The 17,926-nt window shown below is 39.2% G+C and overlaps 1 protein-coding gene across 1 annotated transcript in view; it reads left to right on the top strand.

The window, feature by feature from the left end:
* Window positions 1-17,926, top strand: part of PKHD1 (PKHD1 ciliary IPT domain containing fibrocystin/polyductin) — a 469,911-nt gene that overhangs the window by 190,046 nt on the left and 261,939 nt on the right. The window contains 6 exon segments of the mRNA XM_025419015.3: window positions 6,737-6,947; window positions 7,757-7,914; window positions 10,188-10,379; window positions 13,680-13,805; window positions 16,287-16,343; window positions 16,785-16,915. Coding sequence (XP_025274800.3) covers window positions 6,737-6,947; window positions 7,757-7,914; window positions 10,188-10,379; window positions 13,680-13,805; window positions 16,287-16,343; window positions 16,785-16,915 — 875 coding nt within the window.

The following is a 17,926-nucleotide window of genomic DNA, read 5'->3' as shown; positions in this document are numbered from 1 at the left end:
CTAGTAGCCCCTTTTAGGTTTGTCTTCATCCACTCAGTTTTGGAATGATGAAGTTCCCATGGGCTTAGGCTTGGATATTCTTCATTTATAGCTATATACTCTCTCCCAAGCAATCCCACTCATTTCCATGGATTTAACGTCTCTTTATATATTTCTCTATCTAACCTCAGACATTTATTCTGAGCTCCAGACTTTTCACTTGGATATTCTCTTTAATATCTAAACTGTAACCTGCCTGATGTCTAAAGCTTAGTATGTCTAAAAGCAAATGCCACTAGAATAGAAACCATATGAGGGCAGGGATTTTTGACACTTTTGCTTACTACTATATTCCAAGTGGCTAGGAGAACACATGGAACATAGCATAGTAGGTGTTTAATAAATGTTTATTCAATGGACTCTCTATCTTCTTCCCCAGATGCCCCTGCTTATCTACCAACTTGCTTCTGCTCTAGGCCTGTGAGGCATCATTGGCATCTTCTCCTTTACCTCTACATCTAATCACCCAGTCCTCTTGGTTCTCCTCCAAAAGATATCTCAAATTTTTATGCTTCTTTCAAGAGCTACTGCCTAACAATTAATCAAACTTACCAAACATTTTGTCTGAAATACCGCACTCTTCTACATTTATTTTAGCAGCCTGCTACATAGACTCTCACTTTCCCTTCCCTTTCCTTCACTCAACAGCCTTTTAAAAGGGTAACCTTTTTAAAAACAGAAATTCGATCACATAACTATTTTGAGTTAGATTTAAGTCCTTGAAAACAGGCCAACAAGGTCCTGTGCCGTCTTTCCCAGTCACACTGTGCCATCTCATTTGTCTTCTCCAGACCCTCCTATCTCCATTTAGTTCCTGGAACATATCGAGCTTCCTCTTGCCCCCTGTCTTGTTCATCTTAGGACTTGAATCAGGTTTTTTCTCAACTTCCCAAATGTGCAGTGAATACATTTTCTCACTAAGGATTCTCTCCCCTTAGTTTAATATGTGTACTCATGGTCTTAAAATATCACTAGTCTCACAAAAGTGTGATTTCTTTGTTAGCATCTTGAATATTCCTTTGGTGGTTACTTTTGGGATAAACTTTTAGTTCTTTGGGAGGGCCTGAGAGTCCCTTTTTGAGTGGGTCTTATTCACCTTTCCAGGCTACTCTCACTCTTTCTTTTAATTTATTTTATTTTTTTAAAAGTTTTACTTATTTATTTATGAGACACAGAGAGAGAGAGAGAGAGAGAGAGAGAGAGAGAGAGAGAGATACAGGCAGAGGGAGAAGCAGGCTCCATGCAGGGAGCCCAGCATGGGACTCGATCTTGGACTCCAGGATCATGCCCTGAGCCAAAGGCAGATGCTCAACCGCTGAGTCACCCCGGGATCCATACTCTCATTCTCATCAGCAACACCCCCTTCTGTATATGTGCATTCTGCCCATGCCACAATACAGCAACTATTTGAATGTGTCATGTTGGCCCACACAATCATATACATCATTGCCTTTCCTGGGAGTGCTCTGCCCGTTTTGTCACCTGGCCCACTGTGACTTATCCTTAAAGACCCAGCTCAATCATCACTTCTCCTGGGAAGCAATCCCAGAAACAACCCCTCCTCTTGTGTGAGTGAGGTGCTCCATGGTTGTACCAGTAGACCCTGGATACCCTTTGTCTTAACACTTAACATGGTACATTTGTGATTTTTGTCTATTTCCTGTACTGGTCATGGACCCTGGCAGACAGGGACCCAGTTCTCTTCATGTCTGTCTTTTCTAGTGCATGAGAAATGCTCATCTACACATACAAAGGAGACAGCATTCATCATTTTACTGTGTGTAATATGAAGCTCATGTAGAAATAGGGGGAAATAATTTGCATGTATTTCAGAAAAATATTTCTAGTTCTGTGAATTCCCTTATCTTTCTATTCTGATGTGAACATTATTTTAATGAAATTATTCTTTATCTCCTTCCCTCCCTCTCTCTCCCTCTCCTTCCTCTCCTCATCCTACACTACCTCCCCGCCCCCAGTGATTTGGAAAGGTCTTGGCAGTTATTCACTTGGAATAAAGACTGAAGTCCTGCAAAATAAACAGAGGGCAATTAGTGATTTTAAAGTGTATTAACTCACAAAGATTATTTTCTTTCTCTCCATGCCCATTTGGTAAGATGGTTCTCTGGGACTGTGTAATTATGGATGAATGGCACTGAAATGCTTGGACAATAATTTGTAGGAAATACAATTATGAGTCGAAGTCATTAGTGGGACTAAATGAATAGTTTGTTGGTTAACAGGTCAATGTTGAAAGCCCAAAGTGGTTAAACATTGTATTAAATTACACATTAAGAGCTTAACCCTTTTCATTTGAGCATATTCATAAATTATTGAGCTTTTTAAACTGTATTTGTATGGTTTTTGATTTGTGGTAGAGAAAGGAAGGGAGCTGCCCAACTTGGGTTTTCTAAGAGTTCTTGAAGTGAAATGACTCACGTTTACAATGTGGGCAATGCTTTCTTCATCCCAGAAGCCAGCTAGTTTGCCTTGTAAGGCACTTAAATAACATTTATGAAATAAGGAAAATAATTTTTTGAGTACACTGCGATCTGGGTACAGTTAGTTTAAAGTTATTTCCAGAGGCTGGCAACTTGATTATGTGTCCAGTTCTTTGGTTCTGGATTCAGAAGCCCTGGTTTCAGAACTTGGCTGCTGACATCTCATTACTGTCCAATCTTGTCCCTGAAGCATTTCAGTTGTGTAATCTGTACAATCTGTCAAAGGAAAAAAACAACAAGAAAAAACAAACCGTTCTTACTTTGAGTGGAACTACTTAGCCTAGGTTGGGTTTATTTGGAGTTCTTAATAAATGTTTGTGTTGTTTGTTCTGCTTTGAAGCATATTGGATATTATATAGTCATGTAGGCATATATCTGATGGGAGTTTGCAAGTGAGTGTCCAGAAGAGAGTATTCAAATAGTTAATTTAAATCCTTATGAATTGGGACACCTGGGTGGCTGGCTCAGTGGTTGAGTATCTGCCTTTGGCTCAGGTTGTGATCCCAGGGTCCTGGGATCAAGTTCCACATCAGGGTCCCCGCAGGAACCCTGCTTCTCCCTCTGCCTATGTCTCTGCATCTCTCATGAATAAATAAAAAAAATATTTTAAAAAAGCCTTATGAGTTGAATGCTAATTGTAAGTCCAGGACTGGGTTAGGAATTGTGACATATATGAAGGAAACATGTAAAGTGGTGGCCCTGCATTCAGCTAGTAAATTTTGAGTGGGAGATAAGGCATAAGCACTGTACTAATTATGAAATAATTTAATACTGAAATGTATGGTACGAACTATAGATTACATAACTTGTCTCTCCAGCCCCCATGCCTACCCTTCTCAGCCTATGTATATTTCAGCAGTAATACTAAAAAATTTATTGCCCTCCCCTACCCCCAACTCTCACAGAATCTCCATATTCACTTTTCAGTATCCCCCCATATTGTCATGACAAATGTCATGTGAGTTCATCAACTAGTCTGTCTGTTGCAGTCACTGTGAGACTTCTTTCGTGCACTTTTCCTCCATTTTGGCTTCCTTGGTCATTGTCCTCCCTTCAGGAAGATGCTGAGGGCTGGCCTGCTGCTCCTACTGTGAGTCTGTGCCATGAGAGTACTCCCCACATGGACGCTGAGGGTATAAGCTTTCACTGCCACTCAGGTGGTCAAACCCCTGAGTATTGTGGGAGTATTGTGTCCCATGATGCAGTGTACTGACCACCTCTTTTTGCCACTTGGGGTTCCACTTGGTCACCCAGATACCAAAGCTTTGGGGTGCATGTTTCTCCATGTCGCAGTCATGATTTTCCTCATTCAGCACACATCTACTGAACACCCATGATATGCTAAACACTGTGACAGGCACTGGTGCTATGGTGGTGAACAAATGTAGGAATGGTTCCTGCTGTCCTGTGCACTAGGAAAGACAAACAGAATTACAGTAAGAAGTCAAACTGCAGTGTGTTAAATGCTAGAAAGGAGAAAAGCACCATGATGTGACAGATTATACCAAGAGGTTGGACCTAGTCAGGTGGTCTCGGAGGCTTCTCCAAGGAACCAAGCTGAAGATAATGCTGAAGAAGGAGGCAGAGTGAGTCAGTGCTAGAGTTCCAGGCAGAGAAGCATCAGGTGCAAAAGCCACCTGGAGAGTTCTCAGGCTCAGTCACGGGTCCATGGGCTCAGGAAAGAAGGCCTATATCTGAGACAGACCTCGTCATCCTGTTTTTCCATTTGCTCCTTTTTATAAGCTTCTCCTCTCATGCAAAGCAACTCCAACAAGTGGCCCACTGACTAGCCACAAACTTGGGCATGACTAAATCCCAAGTATAAACAAATCTTTTGCTCAGATACGAACCCCACATCACTACAAGGTCTATAGGAGGAGGTGGACATCATCACAGACTGAAGTGCTCCCTGAAGTCCAATGGAAGAAATGGAGCTTGAGCTTCATTTTGGAAGACTAGAAGAAGGAAGGAAGGCCAGGCATACAGGTGGAAGGGGATAGAATGGGTAAAGGGATAGAGGAAGGAATGATCCTGTTAAATGAGAAGAGGTAAACAGACTTGGCTTCCTGAAATAGAGAGTTTATTACAGTCAAAGACCATAAAGTAGAGTCAGATTACAGAGTCTTAAGAGTCAAGAGGGGAATTTGGGGCTTTGTTACTATTGAGTATTGTAGGCAGATTCTGTGGGTTGTAAGCAAAGAAGGGATGTAGCTAAAATAACTTTGCAAAGCTTTTTAAAAAAGAAAAATACAGAATGATCAGAAGAGAAAAAGGTATATCCAGAGGGTCTAGCTCAGGTAATTGTTATAATTATTCTGACATTCATGAGTTTGAGGAAACAGTAGCTCATCCAAACATCAGTATCCACCACATAGCTGGAAAGATGCTGCTAGCATTGATGAAATATCCAAGTTCAATGTTTCGGTCATACACATAGATATGTGTTATTTTGCCATGAGAATGAATAAGTTATGAGATAATTTTACTGCTTTCTTAAAACCCTGTCAACAATTGAAAGGACATATGTTTATGTTAATAGTCAAAAATGTACTTCAAAGATGCTATGTGATTTTTTTCATTCATTCTGATGTGACTATTATTTTATTTATAATGATGAGTTGAGAAATATCGCATACTCTACTCTAGGTTCCGTCACTTATAGCCTGCATGTTTGTAGGTGGAGAGTAGGTGTTTTTTGCATATTGATTTATTACTGTGAAGAATTGATCACAGAGTTTAAGAGCATCTTGTCTTTGATAAACATTTTCTATGCTTGGCAGAAAATTTTCTGTGTGGACATTCAAGAACAGATCATAGAAATTTGCATATATATCCATATACATATAAATAGACTTTATTTTATGTTAGTGTTCCCAAAGGTTAAAACATACAAACAAGGAATAAAATTAAAATTATTTTCTTTTGGGATGATTTATGTCTTAATTTCTACCTGCCCTATAATTAGAAATTCTGAACTCTGTAAATTATTTCAAGATAAAATTATTGCCCAAGTAAACTTCAGAAATTACATTATTAACCTAGGGACCCTTCTAAGCCTAGAACAACGTTATTGGTACAAGTGCCCATGCACACACAGGCACATAAATTAAGAGGGAAGTTTAAAATAATTTGAAAATGATTTATTGTCAGCTACCTCTGTAGTTGGGGATTCAAGTATTATTACTTTGCTTTAGTGCAACAAGGGAGGACAGTAAGTTGCTGTGGGCTAAAGGTAAATTATGATCTATTGCAAAGGAGGAAGGAAATGTACTGAGGAAAGAAGAAGGAGTTGGGAATAAGCCATGTATTTTCTGAGGTATGGTTTCAGATAATGGCTTGAAAAAAGTCTTTGCCTTGACCCTTGTTGGGAAAGGCCAGAGTAAACTGTGAGACAGACTACCTTCTTGAATCTTTGATAGTTAAGGAGTATACTGGCATGGGGAGGATCAGATGGATGAGCTGGAGCCTGATATAAATCAAGATTTCTGGAGTCTCAAGTTCAACTTTGCTCAGCACACCCATTGTGGACACACCCACTTTAGAGTTTGAAGGGATCATTTGATACATCAAGACTGAGAACAACCAATCCAAGGTAGTTTTGATTCCACACTCTACTAACCCTATTTGTAAACTGAGTTGCAGTCTTCAGATTAGAGATCTGTTTTGAACTTTTACATCAGAGAGCCTAATAATAGCCATTTAATTTTATTTGGAATAAGAAATAGGTAGTACAATTTTATTCTCAAAACAATGTGATGCCAGGAAGGGAAAGACTAAAATATGTTTTAGATCTATTATGTGCAAGGTCCAAGCTAAATGTTTGAGTCCTCGCATTTAGACCTCTTAACTCTCTGTGGGGAAAGGCCTCACTACTTCTACTTTGTAACTAAGGAAACTGGAGCCCATCCTTGAGTATATTACCCTTGGTTAGAACATGGCAAAACTGATTCAATTGTCAGTTGAGTCTGACTCCAATTCCTGTATTTTCATCCCATGCTATATTCAATCCTACATTATTTTTATCGCAACATGTAGCAGATGAGAAAACTAATATCCAAGAAAAAGTAAAAGCATTGATGCTTATCAAGCCTGAAGCTTGTTTTCCCAGACTCTTCTTTCAAGGATTCCTTGGTTGAAAAACATGATACTCATATTAACTATTAAAATGTGTAAGGCAAGTTTTCCTCGTTCGGCTTTAGGTTTGCTACCAGAAGTGACTTTCACCCATCTTCAAGCAGCTGCCTATGCCGGTGACACAGTACTGGCTCTGGAGGATGCTGTGGATTGGCACCCTGGGGATGAAGCTGTCATCATCAGCAGAATAGGTGTTGGAGGTGCCAAACCCATGGAAGAGATTGTTATTGTGGAAGCTGTGCACAATACAGACCTTTATCTGAGGTCACCTTTGAGGTAATGAACATCAGCTTGGCTCTGTTTAGACAGATGATGAGGACTCTTTTTTAAAGGTTTTATTTATTTATTCATGAGGGACACAGACAGAGAGAGGCAGAGACATAGGCAGAGGGAGAAGCAGGCTTTTCACAGGGAGCCTGATGCGAGATTCGATCCCGGGATCCTGGGATCATGACCGAGCCAAAGGCAGATGCTCAACTGCTGAGCTACCAAGGTGCTCAGAAGATGAGTTTTTAACTGTGTTGGTGTCTGGACACTTGTTTGTCTTTCAGTGCTGTATTTTTACAGTAAATAATGCTAGATGTGTTGATAAGAAAATTAGAAAGCATGAAACTTTTGAAAGATTTAGACTTTTTTTTAAAGATTTTATTTATTTATATGAGACAGAGAGAGAATGAGAGAGCACAGTGGGAGGGACAGAGGGAGAGGGAGAAGCAGACTTCCCACTGAGCAGGGAGTCTGATGTGGGGCTCGATCCAAGGACTCTGAGACTATGACCTGAGCTAAAGGCAGATGTTTAACCAGCTGAGCCACCCAGGCATCCCTGAAAAATTTAGACTTCTTTTTTTTTTTTTAAATTTAGACTTCTTAAATAAGTTTTTCCTGTAAGACTCTGCAACTTCTGTCTTATGATGCAATGCACCTAATTTTCACATACTTGTGCCTATAATTCAACTCTTCTGTGTCTGAGTTTGTAAAGAAATAGACTCCCAAAGGAGAATTAGGCTAATCTAGTGGCTTACTATTCTAATAAGATTTGGAGGAATATCTTCAGATGTGTCTTTTCCATGTTTTTTTTTCCTCAGATACTCTCACAACTTCACAGAGAATTGGGTGGCTGGAGTACTCCATATTTTAAAAGTCACAGTAGTGCTGCTCAGCAGGAGTATTACCATACAAGGAAATCTCACTGCTGAGAGGATGAAGCACCTTGCTTCATGCCAGGAGGCCAGTGATTCAGAAGGTAGAGAAAGATTTTTCTGGAAAGTCAATGAGTGAAAAAGAATGTTCTTACTCTCAAACAATATCTAGTATTGTCAGCTTCTTTCAAATGGAACAAACCCTTGACCTTTGCATGTCCATAATATTCTTTAGTTTTCAGAATGCTTTTGATAAATTGTCATTTCATCTCCTACCTTCCACAGCCCTGGAATGAGGTAAACAAGTGTCCACTTGTGAAATTATTTCTCTGGGGAAAAAAATCCTGTTAAATAATTAAATTCAGAGAGTCAGATTAAATTTCCAAGGAAATTTGTAATGAAGTCTTAATTCTCATTCTAGGCCCCTTCTAAAATTCTCAGGAAAACAGTTTAATGCTAGAATCACAGACCCAGTCAGCACATTCTTACTGATTAGACTGATAGGGTTCTTGTGTCTGTCCCTACCCCCAACCCCTACTTTTAGAGTTTGTTTTCTGAGTGAACTACCACATACTTTAAGTAAGTGGTTGAAAAAGTCAATTTATCTTCTAGAAGAATAACAGGCACTGAATCACACTGATGTGCCTATTAAACATCTATTTCAGGGATGGTTAGTTTAGTAGGTTATGTTTTGGTTTCCCAGGCTGTAGATTATGAGGCTTTCACATGTTGTGAAGATATCATTTGTCAACTTTGGTTTAGGATGGTGTGGGTGTCAAGGATGACTCCCAGGCATGAGCTCTGGATGGATGATGAGGCTATTTAGTGAGATGGGAAGAGGAACAGCTTTTGGAGTGGGAGGCTACAGATCATGACTTTAATTTTGTACATGTCGAGACAGATGCCAGGCCAGGACCTGAGCAGAGGTGCCTGGTAGTGTCTGGGGCCTGGAAGAAATGTCATGGCTGGAGTTAAAGATTTGAATCATGTCTACATATAGATGCATGTAGGTATAAGTTGGAATGTAGTTGGGTGAGAGGGACTTTGACTCTACCCTCCACCACCCAGTCACCTAGCTCACAAACATATCATTCTGAAAAAGGTTTGGATACTGTGGGTTTGAATTCAATGATTGACAAACTTAACAATTTTGATAAAATTGATATTCATTCTATTCAGACTATCTCAATACTCCTCATATAGGCATTCTCAGATCATATTCTCTAAAACACTGCATTTGATTATGCTGCTAGAGAGACCATACTTCTCGATCTCAGCCATTATAAATCTGTTGGCTCCTAATGGAAAAACCCCTGATTTCATCACAACTCTTCAATGTTATTACAAAATCCTCAAGGTAAAACAAATCCATACACATTTATTAGAAAGAATTACATATTACTTGCCCTTTCTTTGTGTGGGGCTGAAGTGTGGAAATGAGGTAGCCAAATAAATATGGGTCCAGGCCACTCAAAATATCATGGATCCTGGGTAGAAATCATCAAAATTGTGATAAATCTTGCAAATATGAAACATCTCTTCATTTACCTCTTATATATTTATTCCTGGGTGTAAGCAAATTTACTGTGAATTATTCACTGTGGAATGATACATCATTTCATATTTGTGGCCCTTTGGTTTATTAGCATGGATAATAAAGAAATAGTTCAGAGTATGATTTCTTACCCATTCTGAGGTTAGTTCACACCACCAAATGCCATGTGTCAATGAAAGCATCCCGGATCCTGAGGTTACAATACTGCAAAGGTAGCTGAGTATAATGCAGGGTGTTGTCCTCACTAGGGAACTGTCTGGGAAGGAGGTGGTGGGGATGGGAGTGGGGCGGATACCACTCAGTTACTTCTCTGGAGCCCTTTGCCATTTCTGCCTTTAGTAGTTTGCTAAGTCCCCAAATGACAAAGCAGCAAAATAAAGAGGAAACCCCACTGGACAGCTAAAGACTAAAAAGAGCTGTGATTACATTCAGTGCTCACATTTCTGCCCTACAATTATCAACCACGAGAAGGTCATTTTATTGCACACGCCCTCCAGGGGATCTTTTGGATTGAAATAAGCATCTATTTAGGTTGAGTTTGTGGGTTATAGCCAGCCTCTTTGTGACAGTAATTAAGGTGATTGATTTGGGGGCTTCTGGAAATAATAGAGTGAAGGCAACATCATGTCCTAGTTATTGGATGTTTTAATTAATAATCCAAAGAGGAAAATCAAAGTAAAAGGGAAATAAGATTATTAAATGAACAAACAATAATGGTTTATCCTCTGCACTTACAGTACCTTTCATACCAGATGATTTGTCTAGAAGCACGTTGCACATGCTTCAGTTCCCCCCTAACCCTGACTTCATTCTGTGTTTCAGGGAATTTGCAGGACTGTTTATATTCCAAGAGTGAGAAGATGTTGGGATCCAGGGATCTGGGGGCCAGAGTCATCGTTCAGTCTTTCCCAGAGGAGCCCAGCCGGGTCCAGCTGAGGGGAGTGCAGTTTCGGGATCTGGGGCAAGCGTTTCGTAAGCATGTGAGCGCACTGACTCTGGTGGGAGCTATGAGAGGTAAGCAGGTCCAGGCTTATGACTTCTCATTTTTCTCTCTTCTTTGCTCAAGGCTTTGCATGCAGGGGTCATGATACGTGACATATAGGGACATGGGAGTTCAAAGGTGGATAATTATACTCTAGATCTGTGGTTCTCAAATTTTAGTGTGCTTAACAAAAATTATTTGGGGAGTTCACTAAAATTTAGGGCTATAGATTCTGCCCTGAAAAATTCTGGTCTAAGCTAGGCCTCACAATCTGAATTTTTAAAAGCAAACTTTGTGATTCTAGAACAAGAAGTCCAAGGAGTACCCTGTGACAACCATCAGTAGAGGTATAATAGACATGGAGTGAACCACACACATCAGTGTTTTGAATCCTGCTTCTGTCATTTACTAGCTTTTGATTACAGGCAAACTGATACTGAATACTATAAATAATCTGTGCTATGAGAGCCCAGGCACAGAAGAAAGCATTTCCATACGAAGTCGTCCTAACTTGAAGATATCTTCCATCTGGGAAAATGCGAGAGAATGGGCTGAGAACCAGATACTTTTCCTGGGTGCCACGGAGTAGCCAGAGCATGCAGATCTTGGCCAGAGCTAAAGATACAGGAACGGGGATGCCTGGGTGGCTCAGTGGTTGAGCGTCTGCCTTCAGCTCAGGTTATGATCCCGGGATCTGGGATGGAGTCCCTTAGCAGGCTCCTTGTGGGGAGCCTGCTTCTCCCTCTGCTTGTGTCTCTTTCTCTCTCTGTGTCTCTCATGAATAAATAAATTCTTTTTTAAAAAATAAAGACATAGGAAGGGAGCAGGAAACAGCAAATGCAGGTGAGAACAACTAGGTGAAAAACAAAACCAGAACCAGAAAGGAAGCATGTAACCAGATATAGAGAAAGGTTCTGAAACCAAAGTTAGAGAGACATAGAAGCATCCAGGGCAAAAGCTCAATACCAGATGCAGACATGCAGAGATGCTAAGTAATGAGGATAGCAGCTTCCTTTCTGAATCATCCTCCCAACCCCCAGCTCCTCCAATACCCACACGTTCAAGCTTTGCCTTCCTTGAAAGGGATGGTGCTCTGGGAGTGATGTCTAACAAAGAGTATCAGGGCCTCCTTGGAGGTTCAGGTGAGTCTTGAGAGATGCTAGGATTTCAGCAGGCTAAGACAAAGTAATCCTTGAGGTCCTTGAGGGCAGAATACTGTCACCTGCAGCATTTTTTTCCACATCTCAAATTGTCTGCACACCAAGGATGTCTATTTATACTAATTTCCCAGATCTCCTCCACATTATTTATTTTTGACATTCATTTAGGGAGATGGTTCCTAATATGGCTCCTCCCCTAGCACATTGGGATGATCAGTATCTTTGTGCCCTACTCTCTAATTCTTCGGTCTTCTGGTCCTTATCATGCTGCGGAAAGTTTGATGTGGAACCAGTTCTTTATAAATCAGGATAAATCAGAACATATGAGTTCTCAGTTGAACATAAACAAATGCTCAAAAGTCAATCTGCCTCTGCCAGCCTGCTTCAGAATATCTACAGCTTTATCTATTTTTTAAATTTGGTTTTAGTTGAAAAGGGTTCAGTGCTTTAAAAGGTTTGAAAATCGCTGAATGAATACATTATCCCCTATAGGTGCCTGTTAATATGCAATTGTCTTCCCTGGGAGGGGTTAGAAACTTCTGGCATGCTTGCCAGAGAATCTTTTATTGTTTCATGCCCTGAAGACTCTTGAACCCTCTGTGGCCAGTTGCCTCCAGCCAGGGAAGTTAAAGGTGTTGAAATCTTTGCTACTTGTGCAGGTAAATCCCTGAATTCTGCCCATAATAGCTCTAATCATTAGTACTTATTGATTGTTCGAGTGGGCAGACCTAATTGAATGAATGATATAGTAGAGATCTGGAGCCAGGAAAAGTCTGCAACAGGCAGTGTTTCCTACAGAGGTAGGTATGGATGGGTTAACTTATTGGTGAGTAATGTGAGGGTACCATACCAGAGGAGCTGAGTTCAAGGGGAATGTGGAGGCTCTGTGTCTATAGTGACGTTATAGTTGAGAATTTGCTGGATAGCTCTAATTGAAAAGTCAAATTATTCCAGGAAGCAAAATAATTTTTTCAGTACTTCAAACATTTGATATTTATATAATATATCTCCCTACCTGAGAATAATACAAAACTCCTTTATCAGGGTTTATCATTTAATTATCCATTATTATTTTATTCTATTTTATTTTTTTTAAAGATTTTACTTATTTATTTATTAGAGACACACACACACACACACACACACACACACACACACACACACACAGAGAGGCAGAGACACAGGCAGAGGGAGAAGCAGGCTCCATGCAGGGAGTCTGACGTGGGACTGGATCCTGGGTCTCCAAGATCATACCCTGGGCCAAAGGCAGTGCTAAACCGCTGAACCACCGGGACTGCCACCATTATTATTTTAATGTAAGCTTCCTACATCAAAATAAGATACACAAGTGCAGAATTTACTTAGTTTTGTTCACCTTTGTCTCTAGCAAAATGCCCAATTCCTGAAATACATAGTCAATACTCAGTAAATATGTATTTATCAACTGATCCAGTGGACATAACTTGATGGGGGGGCATAAAATATGCCCATGGAGCCAGGGTAATGATTTTCCTAAGTGTCTATTTCTTTTGGCACAATATAGGTACTTGCCCTTCATTGTCTTAAACCTACCACATTCAAATGTGAGAGTCATGATCCTTAGGTCAACCTCTGTCTTTGCTTACATTTTGCAATAAGAATCTCTGGCTGTCTTGGGCCAAGAATATAATTGCCTGGCAAGTTAAAAAAAAATTATGTCATAGCTTGAAGAAATAATGACTGTATCTTCTTATTATGGAAGATGTGATTTGCAAAGATCAGATTTGTTCCTTCAGAAATACTCTTTATATTGTCCTTGACTTCTCATTAGCCACTGTCAGCCATATTGTGATAAGAATAGATACCAAAGATGTTAGTCAGTTGGAAACCCTGACAGCCATGAGTCCTTTGGTAGTTTGGCCATATTGTCTCTTTCTCAGATGGTTTTCTTCTTTCTAGCACCTGACTCTCAGATTCTACTTTGCTTATCTCTGGTATCTTTGAGGGACATTGGCCTGAGTTACCCATCTTCTTGATTTGATTTCTTTTTCCAACTCCTCATTTCCTGATTTTCATCATTGTATGGGAGAATGTTCTCAGTTATATTACAGTTTGCTTTGGAAATGATCAACAGAATCTGAGGAGCCATCAAGACTCACTTCAAATGTTTGCCTTACTCTTTCCTCTCTTCAGATTCCTATGTACAAGGCTGCACAGTGTGGAGCTCCTTCAATAGAGGCCTCAGCATGTCAAGGACCTTGGGCCTGAAGGTGGACAGTAATATATTCTATAATATTTTAGGCCATGCACTGCTAGTGGGTAAGAGATGAGCTTGTTTCATTTAGGCATTCTTGATTAGGACAAATCGTTTTTTGAAAGGAATTTTACCAAAATTTGAATTCCCAATCTATAAAAACTTTAGCCTCTGATCATTGGAAGTAGGACATAGTTAAAATTCTGAATTTAAACTTACCCATGACTAAGTTTAGTTCCCTAAACTTAATCACGAGGAAACTGATCTTTTAAAGATGACATTTCAATTAAGGTTAATAAATATGAAAGGGGAGGTTTTCAGATATACTTTCAGCAATTTTCACAATAATTCAAAGTCACATAAATAAATCTCTATACAGTCTCAAGGAATGTCAAGCCTTGATGTTGACAGGGAGTTAAAAATCCTGAATTCTGTTCTTAGCTTCTCCCATGGCTTGCTAAAGAAGCTCACGTTTGAGAATCTTCTGCTTGATCACTTGTATCTACATTTTTCTCCTAAAGTTCATTCCCCTTGCAGAACCCAGAATTATCCTTAAAAAAACTCAAGTTGCATCATATCACTCCTATGTTTTAAACTCTTTAAGAATTTCTTATTACTCTTAGGATACAATTCTAAGCCCTCGACTTGACTTAGAAGACTCCTTTAGTGATTTTTGTCTCTATTAAGGTTTTTAAACTTGGCCTGCTCTTTTGCTATTCCTCTGTACTCTAGCTACACTGGACTGTTTTAATTCTTTCAAAAGGTCACTTTTTTTTTTTTTTTTTTTTTTTTGCCTCAAGGCCTTCCCACAAGCTCTTTTCCTCTCGTCAGACTCCTCCTACGAAGTTCTCTCCCACACACTCCCAAGTCAAGGACCTTTATTTAAACTCTTTGAGCACCAGTCATTACTTATTGATTTAAAATTACATATCATGTTCATGTTTCTGATCATCTGATTGATGTCTATTTGTACCACCAGATTTCATGTGAACACAGTTTCCTTAGCATGGAGCACATTAATTAGTACACATTAATTAGTGCATTGTAGGTGTATTTGTTGAAAGAAATGAATGAATTCGTAAACAAAAGGTATTTTAATACACTGAAATACAAAAGGAAATCAGAGGTTTTAAATGGAAGTCAGGCTATATTTGTTAAATAGTGTTTTATATTTAAATTAATTCTGTGATATCATCATTGGGAACACATATGTGTTTCATTTAAGAACAATCTGTTAAGAGCTGTAAAGTTCTTAATCCTGAGAGGGAAACTATTCAGTGAGAAAATATGGATCATATAAGCTTGCTTTAAAACAAACTCCAGCTCTAAAAGACAAAGAACTAAAGACAATAGTGACAATCAGGTGCAGGGAGTTCTTTTGTTTGGAAAAGAACACCTACAGGGCAGTTAAACTAACAGATGGAGGGTTGACTTTGTCTATTCTTACTCTTGGTTTGTGTAAGGGAAAAGTTTGCTGAAACCCAGAGCAGAAATTCAGGAGGGTACACTAACAACATTACTGTAGCAGAAAACAATTGTATGGAATAGACATTAACTAGGCAAGGAAGAAAACCTGCAGGGGGAATTTAGCCTTTAGAGCTTTTTGTGAATTTGAGGCTCTTGACATCTATTATACTGCAAGTGATGAAATAGAATATTTGTTTTTTCTATTTGTGCAGTATAGATAAAGTGCTTAATTTCATGCAAAATGGGATTGTAAACCCAGTTCATGAAATGACATGGAAACCCATATACCTAGATACCTAAAAAGGAGAAGGTTCTGTGGGGCTGTTCCTTGTTGATGCCACATATGGGCTAATCAGTCTCTGTGGCATGGTCCATGCTCTTTTATTCTCTTCTATTCCAGACCAGTGCTGGTAGTTATGGCTGATATGAACAGCTAGGGAAGGGATTGGAGCTGACACATGCATATATGGCATTTGACTATGGAGACAGTCATTTTTTTTATAATAAATTTATTTTTTATTGGTGTTCAATTTGCCAACATACAGAATAACAGCCAGTGCTCATCCCGTCAAGTGCCCCCCTCAGTGCCCATCACCCATTCACCCCCACCCCCCGCCCTCCTCCCCTTCCACCACCCCTAGTTCGTTTCCCAGAGTTAGGAGTCTTTATGTTCTGTCTCCCTTTCTGATATTTCCCCACACATTTCTTCTCCTTTCCCTTATATTCCCTTTCACTATTATTTATATTCCCCAAATGAATGAGAACATATAATGTTTGTCCTTCTCTGATTGACTTACTTCACTCAGCATAATACCCTCCAGAGACAGTCATTTAAGACTCTTCCTAAGAAGTAAAATTGTACCTCTACTTCTTTGTTCTTTATTCTGTTTAAAATGAACTTAGCATTCACTATAGTACTCCAGAACTAAAAAGCCCATATAATCTATATCTCTTTGGTCCATAAATTAAAAACACAAAACCAAATTTAAATAAAGAAGAAATAGTGTGGCTGTATCCCTCATTTTTCTGGGTGGCATAAAGTATGCTCAATGAAGTAACATGACCTTTTTTTTTCTCAGGTACAGACATGGACATAAAATATATCTCTTGGGAGGCTGCCCCTGAAAAAAAACCTGGTAAATATGTAAATTGTTTTTTTTTTAAAGATTTTATTTATTCATTCATGAGAGAGAGAGAGAGAGAGAGGCAGAGACACAGCCTGAGGGAGAAGGAGGCTCCATGTAGGGAGCCTGACATGAGACTCCATCCCAGGTCTCCAGGATCATGCCCTGGGCTGAAGCTGGTACTAAACTGCTGGGCCATCGGGGCTGCCCTGTAAATTGGTTTTAAAGCTAGTTACACTCCACTTAAATTGTCATATATTTTATAGACAGGTCTGATGGCAAAATGTTAGATATCTTAAATTGTGGAACATACTAAATGTTTTTTAAATATATGTATATATATTTATATGCATTATTTAAGCTATAACGTGTATTAGTAGAAGCAAGACTGTTATGTAAATTTTAATTATATTTGTGATTCCCCTGGGTTTGATTTATCTTTTCTTAAATTAGACTGGTCAGAACAGGGAAATATAATAAGAAACAATGTGATCATCAGTATTTCTGGCACCGAGGGACTCTCCAGTCCTGAAATGTTGACACCATCTGGGATCTATATCCTCAATCCCACCAACGTTGTAGAGGTAAGACTGGCTCCACTAGGAAAGTCAGAGCTGAGAGGCCATAACATTCACTACAAAAGTTATTTGGAAGTGGCAGCAGTAGTAGGATGGTATAACATGTTTACTTGTGGCATACCGGTATTGAAAAACAACTTTATGATTTTATGTTAAACAAGTGCTTTAGAATAAATGTAATCATTTCTCTCAGAATTCCTGTGAATACTCTTTGAAGCAGTAACTATATGTAGCAAAACAAAGTAGATATTGATTATTTTCTGGTCCTTTAGATTAATGCACACTACAATATCTTCCTGAGCTGTCTGCTATGCTTGCTGATTTTTGTCTCGAGTCCAATAATAATTACTTATTAAGTCTTCATTATCTTACTATATCAATTGGTCATATTGTTGCCCTTTAAGAGTATTCAGAATGAGAGATCAGCAATCATGAGATGTATGAGATCATGTCAGATTCCAGGACAAATAAAGTACACTCTGATGGTCTTTCATATCCCATTATGTAGTACAACTGAACGTTACTTTTCCTTGGTAAATTTCTCTATAACCACTTTAAGAAATTTTTTTTTTTGAGTACAGTTGAACCAGAGATCCATGAATGAAGAGTTACATCAGCGTAGTTGGAAGGCCATTTAGTTTCCCTTTACAATGAGTCTAACCTATGGATGGATCATCTACCGAGAGGTTAAGGGCCTTAGTCTTCCAGGACATTTGTCTGAGCGTCTATTGTATTGTGGCAATTATGCCAGATTTCTGAGGAACCAAGAAAATGAACTTCTCTCTTTCTCTGATCATTTGTTTTTAATTACCTTCAGTTGAATAACCCCTAATAAAAGTCATGGTTATCTCCTCAACCTTCCTCCAGACTCTTAATTACGCTTATTCCAAGCACAGCACTTACACACCATTTTAGGTGCCTAATAGGGGCAGCTAATATGCCAGTGAGGAAAGGAAGCAGAACTGCTTTAGATTGAAGGAAACCAAACTCTAGGCCCAGAACAACAAGAGTAGCATT

This window comes from Canis lupus, chromosome 12, assembly GCF_003254725.2.
Source record: "Canis lupus dingo isolate Sandy chromosome 12, ASM325472v2, whole genome shotgun sequence".
Taxonomy (NCBI): Eukaryota; Metazoa; Chordata; class Mammalia; order Carnivora; family Canidae; genus Canis; species Canis lupus.
This window is presented reverse-complemented; position numbering and strand designations above follow the sequence as displayed.